This window comes from Physeter macrocephalus, chromosome 11 (assembly GCF_002837175.3).
Source record: "Physeter macrocephalus isolate SW-GA chromosome 11, ASM283717v5, whole genome shotgun sequence".
Taxonomy (NCBI): Eukaryota; Metazoa; Chordata; class Mammalia; order Artiodactyla; family Physeteridae; genus Physeter; species Physeter macrocephalus.
Genome location: NC_041224.1, coordinates 11,660,869 through 11,684,380, shown reverse-complemented (window position 1 = coordinate 11,684,380; position 23,512 = coordinate 11,660,869). Strand labels below are relative to the sequence as shown.

Sequence of the window (23,512 nt, the reverse complement as noted above, 5' to 3'; positions counted from 1 at the left end):
TTTTCTCCCATTCTGAGGGTTGTCTTTTGGTCTTGTTTATGGTTTCCTTTGCTGTGCAAAAACTTTTAAGTTTCATAGGTCCCATTTGTTTATTTTTGTTTTTATCTCCATTTCTCTAGGAGGTGGGTCAAAAAGGATGTTGCTGTGATTTATGTCATAGAGTGTTCTGCCTGTGTTTTCCTCTTAGAGTTTGATAGTGTCTGGCCTTACATTTAGGTCTTTAATCCATTTTGAGTTTATTTTTGTGTATGGTGTTAGGGAGTGTTCTAATTTATTTCTGTTACATGTAGCTGTCCCATTTCCCAGCACTGCGTATTGAAGATTCTGTCTTTTCTCCATTGTATATTCTTGCCTCCTTTATCAAAGATAAGGTGATCATATGTGCATGGGTTTATCTCTGGGCTTTCTAGCCTGTTCCATTCATCTCTATTTCTGTTTTTGTGCCAGTACTATACTGTGTTGATTACTGTAGCTTTGTAGTATAGTCTGAGGTCAGGGACTCTGATTCCTCCAGCTCTGTTTTTCTTTTTCTATATTGCTTTGGCTATTCAGAGTCTTTTGTGTTTCTATGCAAATTGTGAAATTTTTTGTTCTAGTTCTGTGAAAAATGCCATTGGTTGTTTGACAGGGATTGCATTGAATCTGTAGATTGCTTTGGGTAGTATAGTCATTTTCACAATGTTGATTTTTTCCAATCCAAGAACATGGTATACCTCTCCATCTGTTTATATCATCTTTAATTACTTTCATCAGTGTCTTATAGTTTTCTGCATTCAGGTCTTTTGTTTCATTAGGTAGGTTTATTCCAAGGTATTTTATTCTTTTTGTTGCATTGGTAAATGGGAGTGTTTCCTTAATTTCTCTTTCAGATTTTTCATCATTAGTGTATAGGAATGCAAGAGCTTTCTGTCATTAATTTTGTATCCTGTTACTTTACCAAATTCATTGACTAGCTCTGGTAGTTTTCTGGCAGCATCTTTAGGATTCTCTATGTATTGTATCATGTCATCTGCAAACAGTGACAGTTTTACTTCTTCTTTTCCAATTTGTATTCCTTTTATTTCTTTTTCTTCTCTGATGGCTGTGGCTAAAACTTCCAAACCTATGTTGAATAATAGTGGTGAGAGTGGGCAACCTTGTCTTGTTCCTGATCTTAGTGGAAATGGTTTCACTTTTTCACCATTGAGAACGATGTTGGCTGTGGGTTGGTCATAGATGGCCTTTATTATGTTGAGGTAGGTTCCCTCTATGCCTACTTTCTGGAGAGTTTTTTTTTATCATAGATGGGTGCTGAATTTTGTCGAAAGCTTTTTCTGCATCTATTGAGATGATCATATGTTTTTTATCCTTCAATTTGTTAATATGGTGTATCACATTGATTGATTTGCGTATACTGAAGAATCCTTGCATTCCTAGGATAAACCCCACTTGATAATGGTGTATGATCCTTTTAATCTGCTGTTGGATTCTGTTTGCTAGTATTTTGTGGAGGATTTTTGCATGTATGTTCCTCAGTGATATTGGCCTGTAGCTTTCTTTTTTTGTGACATCTTTGGTTTTGGTATCAGGGTGATGGTGGCTTTGTAGAATGAGTTTGGGAGTGTTGCTCCCTCTGTTGTATTTTGGAAGAGTTGGAGAAGGACAGGTGTTAGCTCTTCTCTAAGTGTTTCACAGAATTCGCCTGTAAAGCCATCTGGCCCTAGGCTTTTGTTAGTTGGAAGATTTTTAATCACAGTTTCAATTTCAGTGCTTGTGATTGGTCTGTTTACATTTTCTATTTCTTCCTGGTTAAGTCTCGGAAGGTTGTGCTTTTCTCAGAAATTGTCCATTTCTTCCAGGTTGTCCATTTTATTGGCATAGAGTTGCTTGTCGTAATCTCTCATGATCCTTTGTATTTCTGCAGTATCTGCTGTTACTTCTGCTTTTTCATTTCTAATTCTGTTGTTGATTTGAGTCTTCTCCCTTTTTTTCTTGCTGAGTCTGCCTAATGGTTTATCAGCTTTGTTTATCTTATCAAAGAAACAGCTATTAGTTTTACTGATCTTTGCTATTGTTTCCTCATTTTTTTTTTTTTTTTTTTTTTTTTTTTTTGTGGTACGCGGACCTCTCACTGTTGTGGCCTCTCCTGCTGCGGAGCACAGGCTCTGGATGCACAGGCTCAGCGGCCATGGCTCACGGGCCCAACTGCTCTGCGGCATGTGGGATCTTCCTGGACCGGGGCACGAACCCATGTACCCTGCATCAGCAGGCAGACTCTCAACCACTGCGCCACCAGGGAAGCCCTCCTCATTTGTTTTTCATTTACTTCTGATCCAATCTTTATGATTTCTTTCCTTCTGCTAATTTTGGGGGTTTTTTTGTTCTTTTTTCACTAAATGCATTAGGTGTAAGGTTAGGTTGTTTATTTGAGATGTTTCTTGAGGTAGGATTGTATTGCTATAAACTTCCTTCTTAGAACTGTTTTTGCTGCATCCCATAGGTTTTGGGTCATCGTGTTTTCATTGTCATTTGTTTCTAGGTATTTTTTTATTTCCTCTTTGATTTCTTCAGTGATCTCTTGGTTATTTAGTAGCATATTGTTTAGCCTCTATGTGTTTGTTTTTTTTTTCTTGTAATTGATATCTAGTCTCATAGCGTTGTGGTCAGAAAAGATACTTGATACGATTTCAATTTTCTTAAATTTAGCAATGCTTGATTTGTGACGCAAGATATGATCCATCCTGGAGAATGTTTCATGATCACTTGAGAGGAAAGTGTATTCTGTTGTTTTTGGATGGAATGTCCTATAAATATCAATTAAGTCCATCTTGTTTAATGTATCATTTAAAGCTTGTGTTTCCTTATTTACTTTCATTTTGGATGATCTATCCATTGGTGAAAGTGGGCTGTTGAAGTCCCCTACCATGATTGTGTTACTGTCGATTTCCCCTTTTATGGCTGTTAGCATTTGCCGTATTGTATTGAGGTGCTCTTATGTTGGGTGCATAAATATTTACAATTGCCCTATCTTCTTCTTGGATTGATCCCTTCAGCATTATGTAGTGTCCTTTGTCTCTTGTGATAGCCGTTACTTTAAAGTCTATTTTGTCTGATATGAGAATTGTTATTCCAGCTTTCTTTTGATTTCCATTTGCATGGAATATCTTTTTCCATCCCCTCACTTTCAGTCTGTATGTGTCCCTAGGTCTGAAGTAGGTCTCTTGTAGACAGCATATATATGGGTCTTTTTTTTGTATCCATTCAGCCAGTCTGTGTCTTTTGGTTGGAGCGTTTAATCCATTTACGTTTAAGGTAATTATCAATATGTATGTTCCTATTGCCATTTTCTTAATTGTTTTGGGTTTGTTTTTATAAGTCTTTTCCTTCTCGTGTTTCCTGCCTAGAGAAGTTCCTCTAACATTTGTTGTAAAGCTGGTTTGGTGGTGCTGAATTCTCTTAGCTTTTGCTTGTCTGTAAAGTTTCTAATATCTCCATTGAATCTGAGTGACATCCTTGTTGGGTAGAGTAATCTTGGTAGAGTAACCCTAACCCTAACCCTTTCATCACTTTGAATATGTCCTGCCACTCCCTTCTGGCTTGCAGAGTTTTTGCTGAAAGATCAGCTGTTACCCTTATGGGGATTCCCTTGTATATTATTTGTTGCTTTTCCCTTAATTTTTGATAGCTTGATTAATATGAGTCTTGGCGTGTTTCTCCTTGTATTTATCTTGTATGGGACTCTCTGCGCTTCCTGGACTTGATTATTTCCTTTCCCTTATTAGGAAAGTTTTTTGAACTGTAATCTCTTCAAATATTTTCTCAGTCCCTCTGTTTTTCTCTTCTTCTTCTGGGACCCCTATAATTCGAATGTTGTTGCGTTTAATGTTGTCCCAGAGGTCTCTGAGACTGTCCTCAATTCTTTATCATTACTCTGAATTCTTTTTCAGGTAGACTGCCTATTTCCTCTTCATTTGTTTGGTCTGGTGGGTTTTTACCTTGCTCCATCATCTGCTGTGTGTTTCTCTGTCTTCTCATTTTGCTTAACTTACTGTGTTTGGGGTCTCCTTTTCACAGGCTGCAGGTTCGTAGTTCCTGTTGTTTTTGGTGTCTGCCTCCAGTGGGTAAGGTTGGTTCAGTGGGTTTTGTAGGCTTCCTGTTGGAGGGGTGTGTTGCCTGTGTTGTGGTGGATGAGGCTGGTTATTGTCTTTCTGGTGGGCCGGACCGTGCCTGGTGGTGTGTTTTGGGCTGCCTGTGAACTTAGTATGATTTTAGGCAGCCTCTCTGCTAATGGGTGGGGTTGTGTTCCTGTCTTGCTAGTTGTTTGGAATGGGGTGCCAGCACTGGAGTTTGCTGGTTGTTGAGTGGAGCTGGGTCTTAGCGTTGAGATGGAGATCTCTCGCCAATTGATATTAAGTGGGGCCAGGAGGTCTCTGGTGGACCACTGTCCTGAACTCGGCTCTCCCACCTCAGAGGCTCAGGCCTGACACCCAGCTGGAGCACCAAAACCCGTCAGTCACACGGCTGCAGCATCCATCTGCCATCATTGTTGCTTTCTTTCTCTCTCAACAACTGAGCACAATAACATACACCCTCTTTCTCCTGAACCGGAAGAAGCTGAAGGAAAGCTGGTGGGAGCAAGGAGAGCCACAGCCACAGTTGAGGCTTTATTCCATTGAAGTCACAACTTTATTCCATTGAAGTCGAACCCCCTTTTTCCTGCGCCCTGCACCAACTTTCCCAGTATGTGAGCTGCCACATCACTTTCGCCTTCTGACACAGTTTTAAGAATGAGAATTTCAGAATTTTGGAACTACAAAGGGTGGTAGTGGTCATGTACTCATAAGCCAGTTACAGTGACCTAGGGGAGAGAAAATCTGGTGCCATGGACAATTCTGAGGTTTCTTGTAAATGTTTCTTCCCCCTAAGCTCTAAGTCCACTAAGGAAACAACATAGTTTTGGTCTGTTTTTTGTGCATGTGTTAGAGATCACCAAAATTTACTAATAGATAATTTACAGGAACACAGGCAACAATACTTTTCCATGTTCCCTCTTCTGATTTACCTAACTAATATCTGAAGTCACCTCCCAATGTTTCATTATAACATAGGAAACAGTTCTAATTTTGTAAGTTAAAAAACAAGCTAAGCTAAAGGAGTTGAAATAAGGGCCGATGGTCTGTTCAAATTGTTGGTTTAATAACAACAAATGGAATGAGAGAATAGCTGCTGAGTTTTTGCTGAGTTTCTTTGCCACTTGGCTATTGCAGGCTTCAATGTCTTATATATAAAACTAGTCTATCAGCATACAGATGGCCAAAAGGCACATGAAAAGATGCTCAACATCACTAATTATTAGAGAAATGCAAATCAAAACTACACGGAGGTATCACCTCACACTGGTCAGAATGGCAATCATCAAAAAATCTACAAAAAATAAATGCTGGAAAGGGTGTGGAGAAAAGAGAACCTTTTTACAGTGTTGGTGGGAATGTAAATTGGTACAGCCACTATGGATCACAGAATGGAGGTTCCTTAAAAAACTAAAAATAGAGCTACTGTATGATCCAGCAATCCCACTCCTGGGCATATATTCGGAGAAAACCATAATTCAAAAAGATACATGCACCCCAATGGTCACTGCAGCACTAGGTATTTACAATAGCCAGGACATGGAAGCAACCTAAATGTCCATCGAGAGATGAATGGATAAAGAAGATATGGTACATATATACATTGAAATATTACTCACCCATAAAAAAGAACAAAATAATGCCATTTGCAGCAACATGGATGGACCTGGAGATTGTCATACTCAGTGAAATAAGTCAGACACAGAAAGAGAAATATCATATATCGCTTATGTGTGGAATCTTAAAAAATGGTACAAATGAACTTATTTATAGAACAGAAATAGAGTCACAGATGTAAAAAAACAATCTTATGGTTACCAGGGTGGAAAGCGGGGAGGGATAAATTGGGAGACTGGGGTTGACATATACATACTACTATATATGAAATAGATAACTAAGAAGGACCTACTGTATAGCACAGGGAACTCTACTCAATACTCTTGTAATGGCCTATATGGGAAAAGAATCTAAAAAAAGAGTGGATATATGTATATGTATAACTGATTCACTTTGCTGTACAGCAGAAACTAATGTTGTAAATCACCTATACTCCAATAAAAATTAAAAGAAAAAACCAAACCCTGCCCCCCGCCATGGTCTACCTGTGGAAACAAGCTGGAGAGGTCACTCACAAAGATCTAATAATGATATTTGAAGGGTTTTTTTGCAGAAGTGATGGAAAAGTACAAATAAAATACCCCTCTTAATACCCCATTAAATTGAACAGGGTATGCTTATTAGGGTGTCTAGAAGCAGAAAACAGCTTTACAAGGTATAATTACAAAATCTACTGGCTTTCTGTTTGCATTCGCTTCCAAAGAGTCTGACAACAGTCTTAAAACAGTCTCAGAGAAGATGATCACTGATGTCCTTATCCGTTCTAAAATCTGAAATTCTCATCACCAAAACTTTTGCCAGTCTGCTCCTGGTAACATTATGTTCATTTGAAAAAATACCATTTCATACCCTTTCTCTGAGGACTTTCAGTGAAAGTATTGTGCATGTCATATACGTTCACCCTCTGTAATTAACTAAGGGGAAAGGACATAGAGATTTAAAGGAAGGCAAACTCAGTGACTTTGCCCCCAAGCCTGCATTCTGCTCTCCTCGCCTGCTGCCTTTAGGACTTCTATGTGGCACGGAGGCTGCCCGATCTTGATCTAAACCGGGTGCAGGTGCAGAGACCTTCCGTCGCCCCTGGTGGTTCCCTAAGCTTATCTAGGTTTTTCACTGCCTAGTCGAGAAGTTGTTACACTAGAGACAGTAGAAATACAGAACAACAGTAGTGCCCCAGAGCATTTCTTCGGATTTCCAGGGCTGAGGATTTAGATGGCTGCTGCTAGAAAAGGGTGGATGAGTCAAAGGTAACACATCACTGGGAGAGTCATCCAGGTCTTGGAAGGAGAGGTCTTTCTGAGAACACATTGATTAGGGAGTCAGGTGACATATTCAGGTCTGTAAATGGCAACAGGGCATTTCATCGGCAAGTGGTAAAGCCAAGCTTTCCTGAGACTCAATACTCTGTATAGACGAGAAACTTGAACTCTACAGGCAAGCTTAAGAGAAAAGACTTAACTGATCACTTTTATGGGACCAGCGTTTATTTAAATTTGTCATAGTCCTATGGAAACCCTAGGATGGTTTGGAAGAAGCTTGGCCATGAAATAAAATGTTGAAAAATACCCAAACTTTGTTATTTCTAATATTTATATTTGGCAGCTCATTTTGACAAGCTCACCAGAAGCTTAGATTATCCATTGGATAATAAATAAGAAAAGTAGGTCTTAATTTCTAGAGTTCCTAATGACTTAACACCAATTTATAGTAAGAATTTTTCATTCATTTCGAATAAGATTTATTAAACACCCTGTGTTCTCTGAAGCTCTGTTGGTATTATCAACAGCTCCAAGCTGGAACACTCTATAACTCCGCTGTAGATCAGTGCTCTCCAATAGAAATATAATGCAAGCCACGTATGTCATGTAAAATTTTATAGTCATCACATTTAAAAAGAGTAAAAAGAAACATGGGGCATTAATTTTAATAATATATTTAATTTGACCCTAAATATCAAAATTATCATGTAATTGATATAAATTATATCAACATGTAATTGATATAAAAATATTCTTCCCTTTTTTTTCTTTTTTTTTTTACTAAGTCTCCAAAATCCAGTGTTTATTTTACACTTGCAGCAAGTGACAACTGCTGGATTTTTATTGGTTAGAGTAAAATGTAGTCTTACCCAAAAAATAAAGCTGGGTTTAATGGAAAATATATCTTATACTGCCACAGTTTTAAAGTTTACATTTAAGTGAGTTAAAATGAAGTAAAACTACGAGTTCAGTTCTTCAGTCACTCCACCCACATCTGGGGTCCTCACCGTCCATGGTAATGTGGTGAGTGGCTGCCATATTGAACTGCACAGCTCGAGAACTGCTGTATAATCTCACACAATGGTGCGTTGAGCCAAATTACCCAAGTCCCTCTTTATTAGATTCATTTATCAAGAAGGTGGTCCCAAGGCGGACAATGGGGTGTATTTAGGACTAAAGCTTTACTTTAAGAACATGGGTTTTTGACTACATATTTCAACTGCTTTGAGAAAGAGTCACATTGAGTAACTTGAGTACTTAAAACGTAGGGAGAAAAATCAGTTACATGCCAACTAATTAACAAACTGTTTTTCTTTTTTTTTTTTACTGTATCAAGAACCTATGGCTATTAAAAGAAATAGTATAAAATTTTAACAATCCACTTAACATAACTATCTGCAATTTTAGGAAGGGGGATCCATGAATTGTAAGTGGTTTAGATGTTCTTAAAGCGATGCTAAGTAGGGAACATTTAATCTTACCTTCATCATGTTGTAAATCTTGTTGTTCTTTATTATGGTGGAAAGACCATAAATAAATCTTTAATATGCCTACATTTTATCGTTGACATTTATGATATGTTTTTGTATATTTTGACAAAATACCAAGGTAGAAGGAAAAAGCTCTGTCGTATTTGCAATGGTAATTAATGTTGATGTCTGTATTTATGTATCACAAAATCTTGTGTAAACATACTTCACTGGGGTCACAAGAATGTTTTTTATAAATGTACCAAGACACCCTACCTAGAGTGCCATTTAGAACAAAATAATAACGTGAAGTGGACCAGCTGAACATACCTTTTAAAAACATTCCAATAGCCCCTATGAGAAAAGAAGTCCTGTGATAAGTTTGAACTCCAGACAATTGTTTCATGTAAGAGATCCATTTTAAGATTCTGAAGTTTTGCTAACAACTCAAAAAGTCAAATGGACTCATAGTTTATGTGTGAGTTCTTAATTAAGGATATTACTGAAATATTTTATAATAACTGCCTTTGGAGTTACACCAGACCATAATATCCTCTTCTAGATGTAAATTATTCAGCCTTAGTCACATGACACACAAGTGCCAAAGTTTATGAATAGGCAAAAAAAGTGTTCAAATAACTGAATGATTTTTTTTTTCTTCTGGGCTGTAATGATTCAGCATTTAGTCGTATACCCTTTACATCATGCAACCTTTTCCTTGCCTCTGAACACGACAAGTGTCACCTGGCACGGAGAGTTCATGTGTTACAAACACAGACACTGTGCCAGTAGCAAGTGGGGATTACTATTTTCTTCAATATGGAAAGTTTATCTAGGGTTCAAGAAATGGTTGCATTATGACCATGTTGAAAAGGAAGCACAGATAGACTCCACATGGCACACAAGGGCCTAGTAAAACAAGCAAATATTTTTGTCTTATTACCAAAGAAGGAACCGAGATGCTTTCCCCAGTGGCAGAGTATGGATTGGAGCTCTGATGATCCTCCAACCACCTAGTCCAACGGATTCTACCACCAGACAGCAATTCCCTTCTGCTGGGTCCTTTTCAAGATCAGGATGACAGGATTTTTGAGAACACGCCCTAAGAAACATCTGCCAGCTCCAAGCACAGTCCTCTCAAATCAAGCCTGTAGGGCACAGCTAACTTCCTACTGGCAACATCTCCTTCAGTCAGTCAGGGATTGGGAGACCTAAACAGTTTTCCCATAACCTTTACATAAATGGTGCAGTAAATCATCTACATCAGATAACAAGACTTTTTAAAAGATGCAGGAACAAGGGTGGTAAGGACAGGAGAAGCACGTATCTGATCATTTTGTGGATCTTCTGAGACGAGTTGAGAACAGCAGGCTGGCACCTCTGGCCAGGACAGAAAGACGCAATCCTGCTGATGGAACTGACTGTCACATATGTTTCTGTTATGGAGCGCGTGTGCTCAGAGAAAACAAAGGACCCAGATTTATCTCCCTTAGAGTTACAAGCCTTTGAACCTCCTTGGATGAGCATTCTATATTAAAAACCCAAAGCCTCTGTTTTCTAGGTTGAACATAAATCCAAACTCCAGCAGACATCTCGTAAGAGAAACAGAGGCAAGCTAAGTGAAGAAAGATGTGGCAGTATTTGCTTTAAATGCCACCAAAGTTTACTGAAGTATTTTGACTGTGTGAATCCATGGATGTTTCCAGTTGGACTTCCTGGACTTTGCTGGAGAAGGTAAGACATTTTGGGAGGGTTACTATCATTGAGACCTGAGACTTAACTCGTTTTAGGTACAAAGCTAGAGCTTTTTATACATAATTTTAATAATCTTCTTAACAATACTTTCAGGTCAATGTGGTTAGCAGCCTCAGCAAAGTACATAGAGAGACTTCCAGAAGGTTTCCACTTAGAGCAGGGTGGATCCAGGGTGAAGGCCAGGAGAAGCTGTTTCGAAATCTGTGGATTTTCTTCGACGCTGCCTGCCTGTGTTAGAGGTTCCCGATCCTAGCTTCACTGCAGAATCATCACTCGTAGAGCTTTCAAAGCACCGTGGCAGAGCTCCACCCGACTCACTCAATCCTGATGTTTCACATGGGGTCTGAGCATAATGTATAAACCTTAAAAGTCACACGGATGGCGATTCTTTGCATACTCAGGGTTGAAAAATCACTAATCAAGGGATGAACTTAAATTATGAAAAGTAGATTAGGCTAGAAAGAGTAAATATTAGTTCCCTTTTTAAGACCTAGGGTGAAGAGACATTACGAGAGTATCGACTTTTACGCTGTCCGAAGCAACGCTTCTCAAACATGACAGGGTACCTGCTGCCCTGATGATTTTGATAAAAGGCAGATTCTGCCGCAGCAGGTCTGGAGTGAGGCCTGTTTCTGAATTTCTAACAGTTTCTTAGGTACTGCTGATACTGCTGGTCTGCAAAACACATTTTGAGTAACAAGGACCTGGGGACCAGAATCCAAGTCGAGGTTGCAAGTTTCTATGGCGTGACCAAGAGATGAGGTTTACATGTTAACGTGGTTTCCCGGAGCCCTGACTGTGGTCACTGTCACTGTTAAAGGCAGAGTTTTGGTGACCGTGCCTGTTCATTCCCCGTCATCTCTTCTGCCCTCTGCTCTGCGTGGCCTTGCCAGGTTGCCAGCAGTTGTGCTGTGACAGATATGTGGGTGTCAGTAATGTTTAATCGCCTCAATTGAAAACCTGTTTCATTCAAATGAAGCTCAGAGTGTACTTCTTTCTTCCCCCAGGTATTACTGGTCTTTGCTTGGAAAGGAAAGATGACTGTCCCTGTAGCTGGTCCGTGGCAACTGTCCCTAAGGAAGAGAGTCTCCCTCGTCCCTCACTCACCAGGCTGTCTTTAAAATTACAATCGGTATGACTTCATTCTGATGATCCATGACTATCTGGACTTTTTTCAAACAAAAGAGCCTAATTAAAAAAATGGTATTAGTCCTGAATTTTGTGGGGGAGGGGTAGAAATTTACAATGAAGGTTTAAAAGTCTGATCAACTAACACTAAGGAATTTCCAGACTGAAATAAGAAAATAGTGATCTGAAGCGGGAAACTTTTCTCAAGCCACTGTAATAAGCATGTAAACCTACCACAAGCAAAACAGTGATTTAAAAAATAGTTTCAATAAAATTATTTGTACCTATATATTTTAAGATACTCACTGCTATGCTGCCTTCAGGGAGTTTGGCTGGCTGATCTTTATAAGGCATCTTCTTAACTTCAAAGGACACCAGGGATGCAAGAGAATAGGGGTCATTTTTCCTCTGAAATTAGAAACATTTAGTTAAGTAGAGTCCACGTAAAGCTTTTAAAAGTTATACTGGCAGCCAACCGGTTGTTTCTCATGTTGTCCATTTCCAAAGCAAAATTTCCTGCTTCCTTCTCACTTCCTTTTCTCTCTTTACTTTTTCCGCATCCATCTATCCATTCGTGATCCATTCATCATCTCCCGGTCCATCTTCCATCCATCATCCACCCATCCACCCATCCATCACACGTTCACTATCCATCCAACCAACCATTCATCTTCTTCTTATTTCTAAAGATAACTCATCTTATGAACAAAAGACTTGGCATAATAGGGTTAAAATGAAAACAGAAAAGCAGAGTTCCTAAAAGGAGTAAGCCCAAGTGCCATTAGTGAAGAACATAACAGGGAGACGTCGTGGGTTACAAATTCTTGTTATCTGAGAGAAGGAAATAATTTAGGAGAGAGACTGCTGCTAAGTTACAAAGAAATTAATCACATTTCGTCTTATACAGAAGACCCAGAACAGACCTCTCAGTCATGGCACTGTTAGATTTGGGGTTGGTTAAGGAGCCGTCCTGTGCATTGTAGGATGTTTAGCAGCGTCCATGGCGTCTACCCACCAGATGCCAGTAGCACCCCTCACCCAGCTGTAAGGCATTGAAAATGTCTCTAATTACTGCCAATGTCCTCTGGGGAGCAAAATCCCCCTGGTTTAGAACCACTGACCTAGAGCCATACAGTGTTTTTGACAGAACTTTTCAGCAAGTTCTTTTTTTTTTTTTTTTTAACATCTTTATTGGAGTATAATTGCTTTACAATGGTGTGTTAGTTTTTGCTTTACAACAAAGTGAATCAGTTATACATATATGTGTGTTAGCATATGGTATTTGTTTTTCTCCTTCTGACTTACTTCACTCTGTATGACAGACTCCAGGTCCATCTACGTCTCTACAAGTAACTCAATTTTGTTTCTTTTTATGGCTGAGTAATATTCCATTGTATATATGTGCCACATCTTCTTTATCCATTCATCTGTCGATGGACACTTAGGTTGCTTCCATGTCCTGGCTATTGTAAATAGAGCTGCAATGAACATTTTGATACATGACTCTTTTTGAATGATGATTTTCTCAGGGTATATGCCCAGTAGTGGGATTGCTGGGTCATAATAGGTAGTTCTATGGAGACTCCTTAAAAAACTACAAATAGCAAGTTCTTTTTGTTTAATCGGTTCTCATATTAACTGTTGATTAAGGTCAAGGGAAAGTATTTAAGAGTAACTCAAGGAAAACCATTCTGAGAACTTAAGCTCCTGTGGGTCTCCTCCATTTAGCTTGAGACAGTGACGAGATCTATCCAGGGGTGGGCTGTAGCTGGCTCATAATGGTGGTGCTGGAGAGCAGAATGTTAAAATTTCAAGAATTTTGAGTACCTGTTGTTAAATAGAGCCATTATTAAAACAAGTTATATATACATAAACGTTAGTAAATTATATTTTTAAAAAGGTAATAAACACCCTAAGCTCAGTATTTAGTAATAATTTTATTGCATTTTACTATTATCTATGCTCGTGATATTATTTAAGTCTATTGTATCTGTAGGGGAAACACTCTATGGTGGTGTGCTGCTCTGCGTCTCTTCCCAACTCTGTGTTCAGTGATGTCATGTTGGCAGCTTGAAATTGACCATGGCGGGAACAGTTACACCATGGGAATCAGCAAATGTTACATTTCAGAGTCTTTTCCCTCCAGAAAGTCATTTATTAAACATTTACTAGCACTTCACCATCTATAATCCAATGTTGGGTTTCTTGAGGCCAATCCAACAGGTTGCATTGTGATAATTTCAATATTTTTACAAAATTTTTTTCCCCCTGTGGTTCAATTTTTTTCCTCCCTTCAATAAACCCCATTTCTTCTACGTGATGAGGACAGGCTAGAGGATGCAAAACTTTTATATATACTTAAAGTCACTACTTCTTTGGCTTTTTTGTTTTCTCCGTCCTGACATTATAGGGTAAGCAACTTTGTTCATTTGGAGAAATTCTTTTTTGGTCGTTATTCTTCCTATGTTCTCTTGTCTCCTGGCATTTCCATTTTAACTGAAAGCTGGATTTTTGTTTGTGTGGGAAGTGTTGTTTAAAATGTGGAAATCTTTGCTCATAAAATCTTGTGTGTACTTGGTGATTTAAATCTACTTTCCTTAATACTACATGGCTGATAGAAGAGACATGACAAATTCTGGTAATGAGATTCTGTGCATAAGGGTTATAATAACATATTCAAATGTGTGTCCAGGCTCCCAAACCTTCAATGAACAAGTTTCCTTTAGTCTCCAAGTTCAATAAAAAAACACTGATAGAAAATAATTCCCTTGCTCTTGAAATCATGTCTTTGGGAAACAAATCATGAGAGAACTCTATCTCCGAGTCAACTCTAGATGGAAAGTTTTTGTCCTACATGATTCTGCATTTATGAACATGGAAGTTTCTTAATGAATAACAAATGAACTTAATTACAAAGCAGAAATAGAGTCACAGATGTAGAAAACAAACTATGGTTACCAGGGAGTAAAGGAGTGGGGGAAGGATAAATTGGGAGATTGGGATTGACATATACACACTACTCTGTATGAAATAGATAACTAATAAGGACCTCCTGTATAGCACAGGGAACTCTACTCAGTATTCTGTAATGACCTATATGGGAAAAGAATCTTAAAGAGTGAATATATGCGTATGTATAACCGATTCACTTTGCTGTATACCCAAAACTAACACACATTGTAAATCAGCTATACTCCAATAAAAATTTAAAAAAGAGAGAGAGATGGGATTTGAGTCTAGAATGTGGAGACACATGTTTCTCTGAGGGGATTTTCTCTCACCTTCCTTTAATCCCTCTACTCTTGGCCATTTTGAATCTTCCTCACATTTTCCATTCATCACCCATCTTTACCGTAATTTCCCTTGGTTCACAAAACACTGTGCTTTGCTGAACCTCAGAAACACCTGGGATCAGGTTCACAGCTTGTGATTCAGTAAGTCTGCGATGAAACTATAGTTGCCCTATATTGTTTGGAATTTCCACATTGTTGTTTAGTTTTTTCTCTTTCTTGATTATTTTCTTCCCCGACAAGATTACCCAAAACTGGAAGGCATAGAGCATGGAATATAATAAGGCTTATACCTTCCATAGCACCTGGAACAGTATGCCCGGAAGGGCTTCATCAGTCCTGCTTGACTGACAGCATGAACGGATGGTGAATGAACACATCAGATGGCTGGGTTGTCCGATGGCCCTCCTATCCCGTATCCACCCATTTGATAGCACCTTATAAAAGGTGTAATTCTGTCAATTATTGAATTGGACATCCTCCCCCATCAATGAGATTAGGAAGTTCAGGAAGTTGTAAGAGAAGGTAGTGACATAAAATGAGGGCTGCTGATCATGATAAGGGGTGATGGACACACTCTCACCTCTGTTACCTAATTCAGCGATGCAAATGGACACAGTCTGGGACCTGAACAAATATAGTGGTAGACAAATAGACTGTAAATAATACAACTCACAGATCTGTTCTTTATTTTAAATTATTCTCCAAAAGCAATGTTTCTTCCACCCTTTTCAGTAGAAAAATGCATTTTTTTTTTCATTTTTCTAAGATGCTCTGAAGCTCCACGGAATCGGAAATATGAGCTATTAGGCTCTGATCTAGATCGGCGTCAAAGATACACGAGTCCTGTGTCGGTAAGTCAAAAACCTGGTACAGGTAAGCGTTTAATTCATGAAAAACAATCATGAGCACAGTCCTTCTATTGATTCCATGTTCAAAGCTGAATGCTTTCAGCAGTGCTCTTTACATAACTATGATATTATTCTTATGTTAAAAAATCATCTCTTCTTGTGCATGGCAATCTACTGCTGTAATAGCCATCACTGCCATATTGTAGGCAATTTAGGATTAAAAAAGCAGCTGGAGTTAATATCCCTTGACAATACCTTGAACCCTCCACATGCCCCAGCTAGCTATTAATCCTCAGAAAATGCCCTATCCCTCTGTCATTGCCACATCATTTAAACTGTGGTTTGCAGCCCACCACCTGCCTCTATTATGTACTAGAGCACAAAGATTGGCTTATGGTCATGGTACTGATAAAAGTTGCAGAGCTGGGAACAAATGGAGTGGAGAGTGAGGCTTTTAAGTTGGTTGAAGACCTAGTGAGGGTGGCTGGGGCAGAGCTCCCCCGCCGCTTAATTCCTTCTCAAGAATTATTTTTAAACCACACATCCATTTTCTAAAGCCTGTGTTTAAATACTCAATATCTCCCAGAAACAAAGCCTTGTGGGACAACAAAACTTAAAACAATTACTGGTCAAACTTTAAGCCGTTAAAGAGGTTGCTCTTTCAAGCAACAATCACAGCACAGATCATCGTTTAGAATTAAAGACCAGTGTGCATGTTTACCACGTGGGCAAAACCAAACATAATGCCGCAAATCACGTCAGCCGAGATCATAAACTTTCTCTCCCGGATTAGGAAGGCAGAAAATGTTTGCCTCCTGCTGGGTTGTGTGACAAAACTATTAAAGACTTCCAGGATGTAGTATATACTTTGAGCGGCAGGCCGGTGGCAGTTTGCAGTAATGCTCTCCTCTTTAGCCATCAGCTTCTGAGACTGGTATAAGTAGAAACAGTGGAAGTACAGAAGTTTGGGCTACGGCTGTGGGTAAACATGAAGTGATGTGTGCCAGTCTCTCCTGAATCTTTGGAAGCATCACTTTGCTCTGGTAGAACCTCAGAATGTCCCTGCAGGTTGTTCTGGTCTGACTCTACTTGTGCTCAGTAGTTATTGTTTAGAAAATCCTAGTGGGAAGCAGCCGCATAGCACAGGGAGATCAGCTCGGTGCTTTGTGACCACCTAGAGGGGTGGGATAGGGAGGGTGGGAGAGAGGGAGACGCAAGAGGGAGGAGATGTGGGGATATACGTATACATATAGCTGATTCACTTTGTTATACAGCAGAAACGAACACAACATTGTAAAGCGATTATACTCCAATAAAGATGTTTAAAAAAAGAAAATCCCTCAATTGCTATTGACTTCTTCCATATCCACTGGGTCTTCAACAGGTAGATGAAGATGCAATGTTCTCTTCTGTCTTTTTTTTTTTTTTTCACTTCTACATGGTGAAAGTGCTTTATTTTTTAAACTTTTTAAAAGATTTATTTTATTGAAGTGTAGTTGATTTACAATGTTGTGTTAATTGCTGCAAATTGATTGGAGAGCAAAGTGATTCAGTTACACACACATATATATATACATTCTTTTTCATATTCTTTTCCATTACGGTTTATTACAGGATATTGGCTATAGTTCCCTGTGCTGTACAGTAGGACCTTGTTTTTATCCATTCTAATATATGATAGCTTGCATCTGCTAACCCCAAACTCCCAGTCCATCCCTCCTCCACCCCGCTTCCCCCTTGGCAACCACAAGTCTGTTCTCTACGTCTGTGGTTCTGTTTCTGTTTCGTAGATAGGTTCATCTGTGTCATATTTTAGATTCCACATATAAATGATAGCATGTGGTATTTGTCTTTCTTAAAGGTGCAATTTTCGCTCCATACGTCTTCTGTTGGAACGGTATGTTATGCACAGACAGACGTATGTCATCTGAAATAGTCATTTCCCCCTTGACTGTAATGTCGTAATGATTTTAGTCCTGCTTCACTGAAAAGCTGTGCTTCCTCATTTCAGTTAGGATGTGATGCCCAAAGGAATAGGAGGGGTGGATGGTTATCATTTAGACCGTGTGGGCTTGGGAATTCATTAAAACTCATCTCCCCCAACTCTTAGAGAAAAAGTAACAGCCAAAAAGCAGGATGGCTATGAGCAAATTGATGGCATGCAAGTGGTACCTGAAGCAGTGCCTGGCACATAGTTGGCAGTTGGTCCTTCATAATTATTTATTGAGTGAATGAATAAATCATGGTTTAACAACAACAGCAAAAAGAAATTGTGCACTGCCCTTCTCCTTAGGTCAGTTGTGCAAAGCCAGGAATGATTTTGCCCCCAGGGGACACTGGCAATGTTTGGAGACATTTTTGGTTGTCACAGCTGAGGTGAGAGTTGTTACCGGCATCTAGTGGGCAGGGGCCAGGGACGCTGCTAAGCATCCTGTCATGCACAGGACCACCCCACAGCAAAGAATTCTCTGGACCAGCATATGAACAGGGCTGAGGTTGAAGAATCCTGCCTTAGGTTAAAATGCTTCACAAAAACCTTCTTAAAAATACTTTTAATTTTCTTCCTCTTTGTTTTAGAAACAAAATTATGTAAGATTTGTGAGACTACCGCAAGTATTCTGACTCCTAGAAAACGTGAGACTCTAGAGCTACAAAATTCTGTATTATTAGCTAGACTCAGGAGGATTTATCATTGGATTTTCTATGGTACAATGAGCCAGATGAGTTTTCTGGTAGTTAAACTATGGGCAAGAATGCATAGACCTGAGGAGTTTTAATTTAGCTTTTTTCCCCCCAAACAACAAGGTCACAACACAGCAGTCTCATTTAAATAAATAGCAATTTCCACGTGGAAAAATTCATCTGCTTAGTATAACGGAGATTTTAAACCTTTAAAATACACACAATCAATATAATCATCCTGAGAAGTATGGGATGCCACAGTCCAGACAAGCCAAAGCAGTGAGGAATCTACAAATCAACGTGCCTGGAACTTTACTGAGAAGCTGTTCTGGCTGAAGCCCAGGCTGTGGTATCACCAGACAAGAAGAACTTTCTAGGACACTATCTCTTCCCCTGCTAAACTATTTATATTTGAATTTTTCTGGGCATATGGCTTGAATTATGTTCTTGTACTCACCATCATTTCATTAACTACTATTTACCGAGGAACTACTAGATAGTGTTGAGTCCAACAGATTTGTTCAAATCTCAGTTACTGTCTGACGGTCTTAGGGACTGAGGATATTTAAATCGTGTTCACCTAACATATCACACACACACACACACACACACACAACTACTATTTACCGAGGAACTACTAGATAGTGTTGAGTCCAACAGATTTGTTCAAATCTCAGTTACTGTCTGACGGTCTTAGGGACTGAGGATATTTAAATCGTGTTCACCTAACATATCACACACAAACACACACACACACACACACACACACACACAATGGAATATCATTCAGCCATAAAAAAGAAAGAAATCTTGCTTTTTGCAACACCATGGGTGGACCTTGAGAGCATTATGCTAAGTGAGATAAGTCAAACGGAGAAAGAAAAATAGGGTATGAACCCACTTATGCGTGGAATCTAAAAAAAGCCAGATTCATAGAAATAGAGAACTGATGGTACCAGGGGTTGTGTGTGGGGAAAGTGGATACATGATGTTAAAGGAACAAACTTGCAACGAGTACATCAATAAGTCCTGGAGACCTAATGTACAACAGAGTGATTACAGTCAACAATACTATACTATAAACTTCGAAGTCGTTAGGAGCCCATATCTTAAAAGTTCTCAACACACACACACACACACAAAGCTAATTATGTGAGGGGATAGAGGTATTAACTAAGCTTATTGTGATAATCATGTCACAATATATAGTATCAAATTGTCATGTTGTACACCTTAGGCTTACACAGGTCATATGTCAATAAGATCTCAATAAACCTGGAAAAATATCAACTTCACCTGATGGGAAAGATGACCAGCTGATCGAGGCTCCATTCCTTCCAGAGAGTTCTTCAAAATTTTTTTAAAATTAAAAAATTAAATCTAAAAAAATTTGAAAATTAATCTAAAAATATAAAAAATTTTAATGGAAAAAATAGAAAATCAAAACATTAAAAATGTTAAAACATCTAAAAATCCTTTTCAAAAAAGCTTCTCTTTGAGCTTTTGAGAAGAGGTTTCCTGTGAGTGGCACGTCAGTGCTGCACTGTTTCTCTTACCTGGAGAAACGTCTTGGCCCATAACCGTGACCTGACTTTCAGGACAGCGCTTTCTCCTCCTCCTAGTTGTCCCACTGCACAGGAGATTTGTAAGCACTCGATATTTGTACAATTCTGCAAAAAAACAACAGTGGTGACGAACCAGTGTCTTTAAATTGTGGTAGAGAATCAACACCGAAGTCAGTTTATTTACATTTTGTTTCCTCAGAAGTCATCCCGTAATCCATAAACTTTAAATAAAGAACAAGTACACGGAAATGATCAAGAAAGAACACAGTTTGGTAGGAAAGATGCATCAACATTAGTGGTAATGTAGAGCTAAAACGGAACATAAAATACAACATAAAATTTAAGCTCTGTTCTAAGGACTTTAAAACAATCTTCCCACAGCAGTGACTGAATTGCTGTTTCATATTCTCAGAACTTGGGAAGATATTTCTTATAGACAATCACAACACCTGACCCTGGACTAAGTAAATCCTGAAAAAGCTTCGGAGGAAGGCCCATGAGTCCATTATCTCAGAGACCCAATGATATTAAGCCATCGACAGGTATTTGTTCCATAACATTATTCTGTCTAAGTTACTTCCTGGTTATAAGGCAGAATCTCCTGCAAGTTCCATCCACTAAGCTGCATTTATTTACTTATTTATTTATAATTTTTATTGGAATATAGTTGATTTACAATGTTGTGTTAGTTTCAGGTGTACAGCAAAGTGAATCAGCTGTATACATACATATATCCACTCTGTTTTAGATTCTTTTCCCATATAGGTCACCGCAGAGTATTGAGTAGAGTTCCCTGTGCTCTACAGTAGGTTCTTATTAGTTCTCTATTATATATGTAGTAGTGTGTATATGTCAATCCCCATCTCCCAGTTTATTCCTCGCCCACCTCTTTCCCCCCTAGTAACCATAAGTTTGTTTTCTACATCTGTAACTCTATTTCTCTTTTGTAAATAAGTTCATTTGTACCATTTTTTTAGATTCCACATACATTAAGCTGTTTTTAAACTAGTCTGTAGGGTTGCCTAACTTATAATGGGTAACTTTTAATATATGAAATGCATATTCCTAGAAAGTGTTCATTATGATGACATTCTATCGAATTGTATTTTTCTGATTGGATCCCAATATGTAAATCAATGGACACCTCACGATTCATTTTCTGTGTGCCCATGGATAGGATGATACTTCTCGAATTGTACCCCCTCACTGATCTGAATTTATCTTGTGGATTGTGCTTTATTCCTTTTCCACCTCTCAAGCACTGATGCTCAAGTTTATTGGATATTATGTGAAGTAGTGGACTGGGGCATCTCACTTTAAAGACATTGATAAACCACAGAGTAACCTGAGGAATGTACTACTGATACAATTAAAAACTGTCTTTGGACTTCCCTGGCGGTCCAGTGGTTAAGACTCTGCCCTTCCACCGCAAGGGGCACAGGTTTGATCCCTGGTCAGGGAAGTTTCCGCATGTGGTGTGGCCAAAAGATAAAACATGAAACATAATTCTCAACTTAAAAAAATGGTTTTAAAATAAATAAAAAACTTTTCTGAGAACCTCAGAATTCTCTGAAAACAAAGCAGTCAGGATTGTGTATCTGATAAAGTCCAGTAAGGCCAGATTTCTCTAAGATGTTTCCAAATACAGGTGGGCTGGGCTGTTCTGGCTCCACTAGCTGGGCCCTGAGAGGTGTGGGGCCTTGTGCCTTGAGCAGGAACAGGAATCTCAAGGTTCTACACTTCGTGCCCCTTGTGAGGACTCTCATGTTTACCTGTGCTCCGTTACTGATATGCTATGCATCGCCAGTCCCACGCTCTGGAGGCAAAAGAGGGCAGTCAGAAGGAGGTAATTCTTGTAAACCCCCTGGGATGGTGGTCCCTGTTAGCTAGCTCTGTTGGAGGACTTTTGGAGAAGGTGATGCTCTGGATCTTGAAGGGCGAGGAAGAGTTACTTAGCAGTATGAGGTGATGAGGGCATGGTTCTCCTGTATAAGACCAGGGCATGTTCAGAAGAGAGGAGAAAAGAGTATTTGGGGGTGGGGTGGGGAGGTGGAAATGAGATAGGAATGAGGGAAAGTCTAGGTGTTAAAGAATCTTCTTATTTGCTAAGAAGTTTCCGTTTGATTCAGAAAGTCACGGGAAGCCCATGAAGCATTTTAAGCCAGGGATCTAATCATGTTTGTATTTTAGGGGACGGGTGGTAGGTGAGGAAGAATGGAGGGAGAAGAGTGGGAGGCAAGGAGGTGGATAAAGGCCAAGTGAGAAATGGCCAGTCCAAGTGAGAAGTGTGGGGCCCTGAACTGACGCAGTGGGACTGGAGAGAGGAAGATGAATTCTAGAGAAGTTTAGGAAGTAGAATAGATCCTTGGTGACTAATCAAAGGTTGGGATGAAGGAGAGAGAGGGATGGGGGAGCTCTTTTGCTTGGGGGATTGAGTGAATGGGTACTGGCTTTCCTGAGACTGGGAATGCTAGAGAAGAGGCACATTTCAGGGGGGGTCATGGAGACAGGTTTGCACATGTTGGGGCTGGGGTCGATCAGACATCCAGATGGACGTATAGAGTCTAGAGTGGTGTAGTCAGGAGGGGCTAAGATGGCAGAAGGCGCACCTAGGCATGACTGGAGTTAGGGTCACACAAGAAATTTCTCTAAAAGAGGAAAATCGATGGGAGAGAAGAGGAGGGGGCTGAGGATGGAATCCTGAGGCACAGGAGCATTTAGGGATGGGCAGAAGTCAGTGAAAAATTCCAAGAAGGGGCAGGCCAGAAGGCAGGAAGAGAACCAGAAGAGAATGCTGTGGGGATGGCAAGAGATGAGATGATTTCAAGAAGTGGTCAAGAGTATCATATGCTGAGGAGGGTCAGAAAGATAAGGTTTCTGTACGCTGAGTAGTGAAAGGGAGGAAAAGTAAGCTTGGAGAGGAGGAGATGGGATGAAAAGTACAAAAGCAGCGGGGACCCAAGATGAGAAAGGCAAGGATATTCTTAGGCGGAGGAGAAATTATAGTTCCATGTTAACAGATACAGATTTTTCCTATGCAAATTGGAAATTATGATCCCAACACAGGATGCTGATATTTTGCACTTTCAAATTCCTAATCAGAAATGGGATTCAGTAAGTTGTTTTTAACTAAACAAGAACTGTAGGAGGTCTTATTTAGCTTTTGATTTTAAAATAAACTTTGCATAATCACTCTCTATCCAGAACTATTTTGACTTGAGGACATGGGGAGGTGGATGATTTGCAATTTTTGAACCAATAAGAGAGAAAGGGAATAAAACATGAGTGAGCAAAATCAGATATGGAAATAAAGGATCGCCTTGCTCTCATCTGTAAATAATACGTTTCTACGATATTCAGAAGTTAAAAATCGTCTTGCATTAAAAAGCTTTAATGAGACAGAAAAGCAGGGAAAAAATCTGACCTTACAACAGAAGTGAATAAAATACTCAAAGGAATTTTAGTTATTGAACTCCATTGCCTCAGCATATGCATGAGAAATACACCAAAGTGGAAAATGGAAAATATATTCAAATCTTGATTTTCCAAATTGTTGGTTCCCATAGGTTTGGACATTGGTTCGCCAGAGGGCTTTCTCATTGGCACTGAATATGAGAATTCTATAGCTGTCAGTCATTGTCTTCTTTTTTAAAAAAAATCAAGAAAAAGAGGGAGAAGACTCAAATCAATAAAATTAGAAATGAAAAAGGAGAAGTTACAACAGACACCACAGAAATACAAAGCATCCTAAGAGACTACTACAAGCAACTCTATGCTAATAAAATGG

At 39.2% G+C, this 23,512-nt stretch overlaps 1 protein-coding gene across 3 annotated transcripts in view; it reads right to left on the bottom strand.

The window, feature by feature from the left end:
* The window catches only part of ITGA8 (integrin subunit alpha 8), a 182,598-nt gene that overhangs the window by 7,405 nt on the left and 151,681 nt on the right, over positions 1–23,512 (bottom strand). Inside the window, exons 27-29 of one of the 3 annotated variants that reach the window (XM_028495241.2) lie at positions 19,717–19,830; positions 11,644–11,745; positions 10,207–10,552 (exon numbers count right to left, since the gene is read on the bottom strand). In XM_028495241.2, coding sequence (XP_028351042.1) covers positions 10,361–10,552; positions 11,644–11,745; positions 19,717–19,830 — 408 coding nt within the window. In that variant the 3' untranslated portion in view covers positions 10,207–10,360. The other 2 variants (XM_024116382.3, XM_024116380.2) reach the window with 2 other exon arrangements.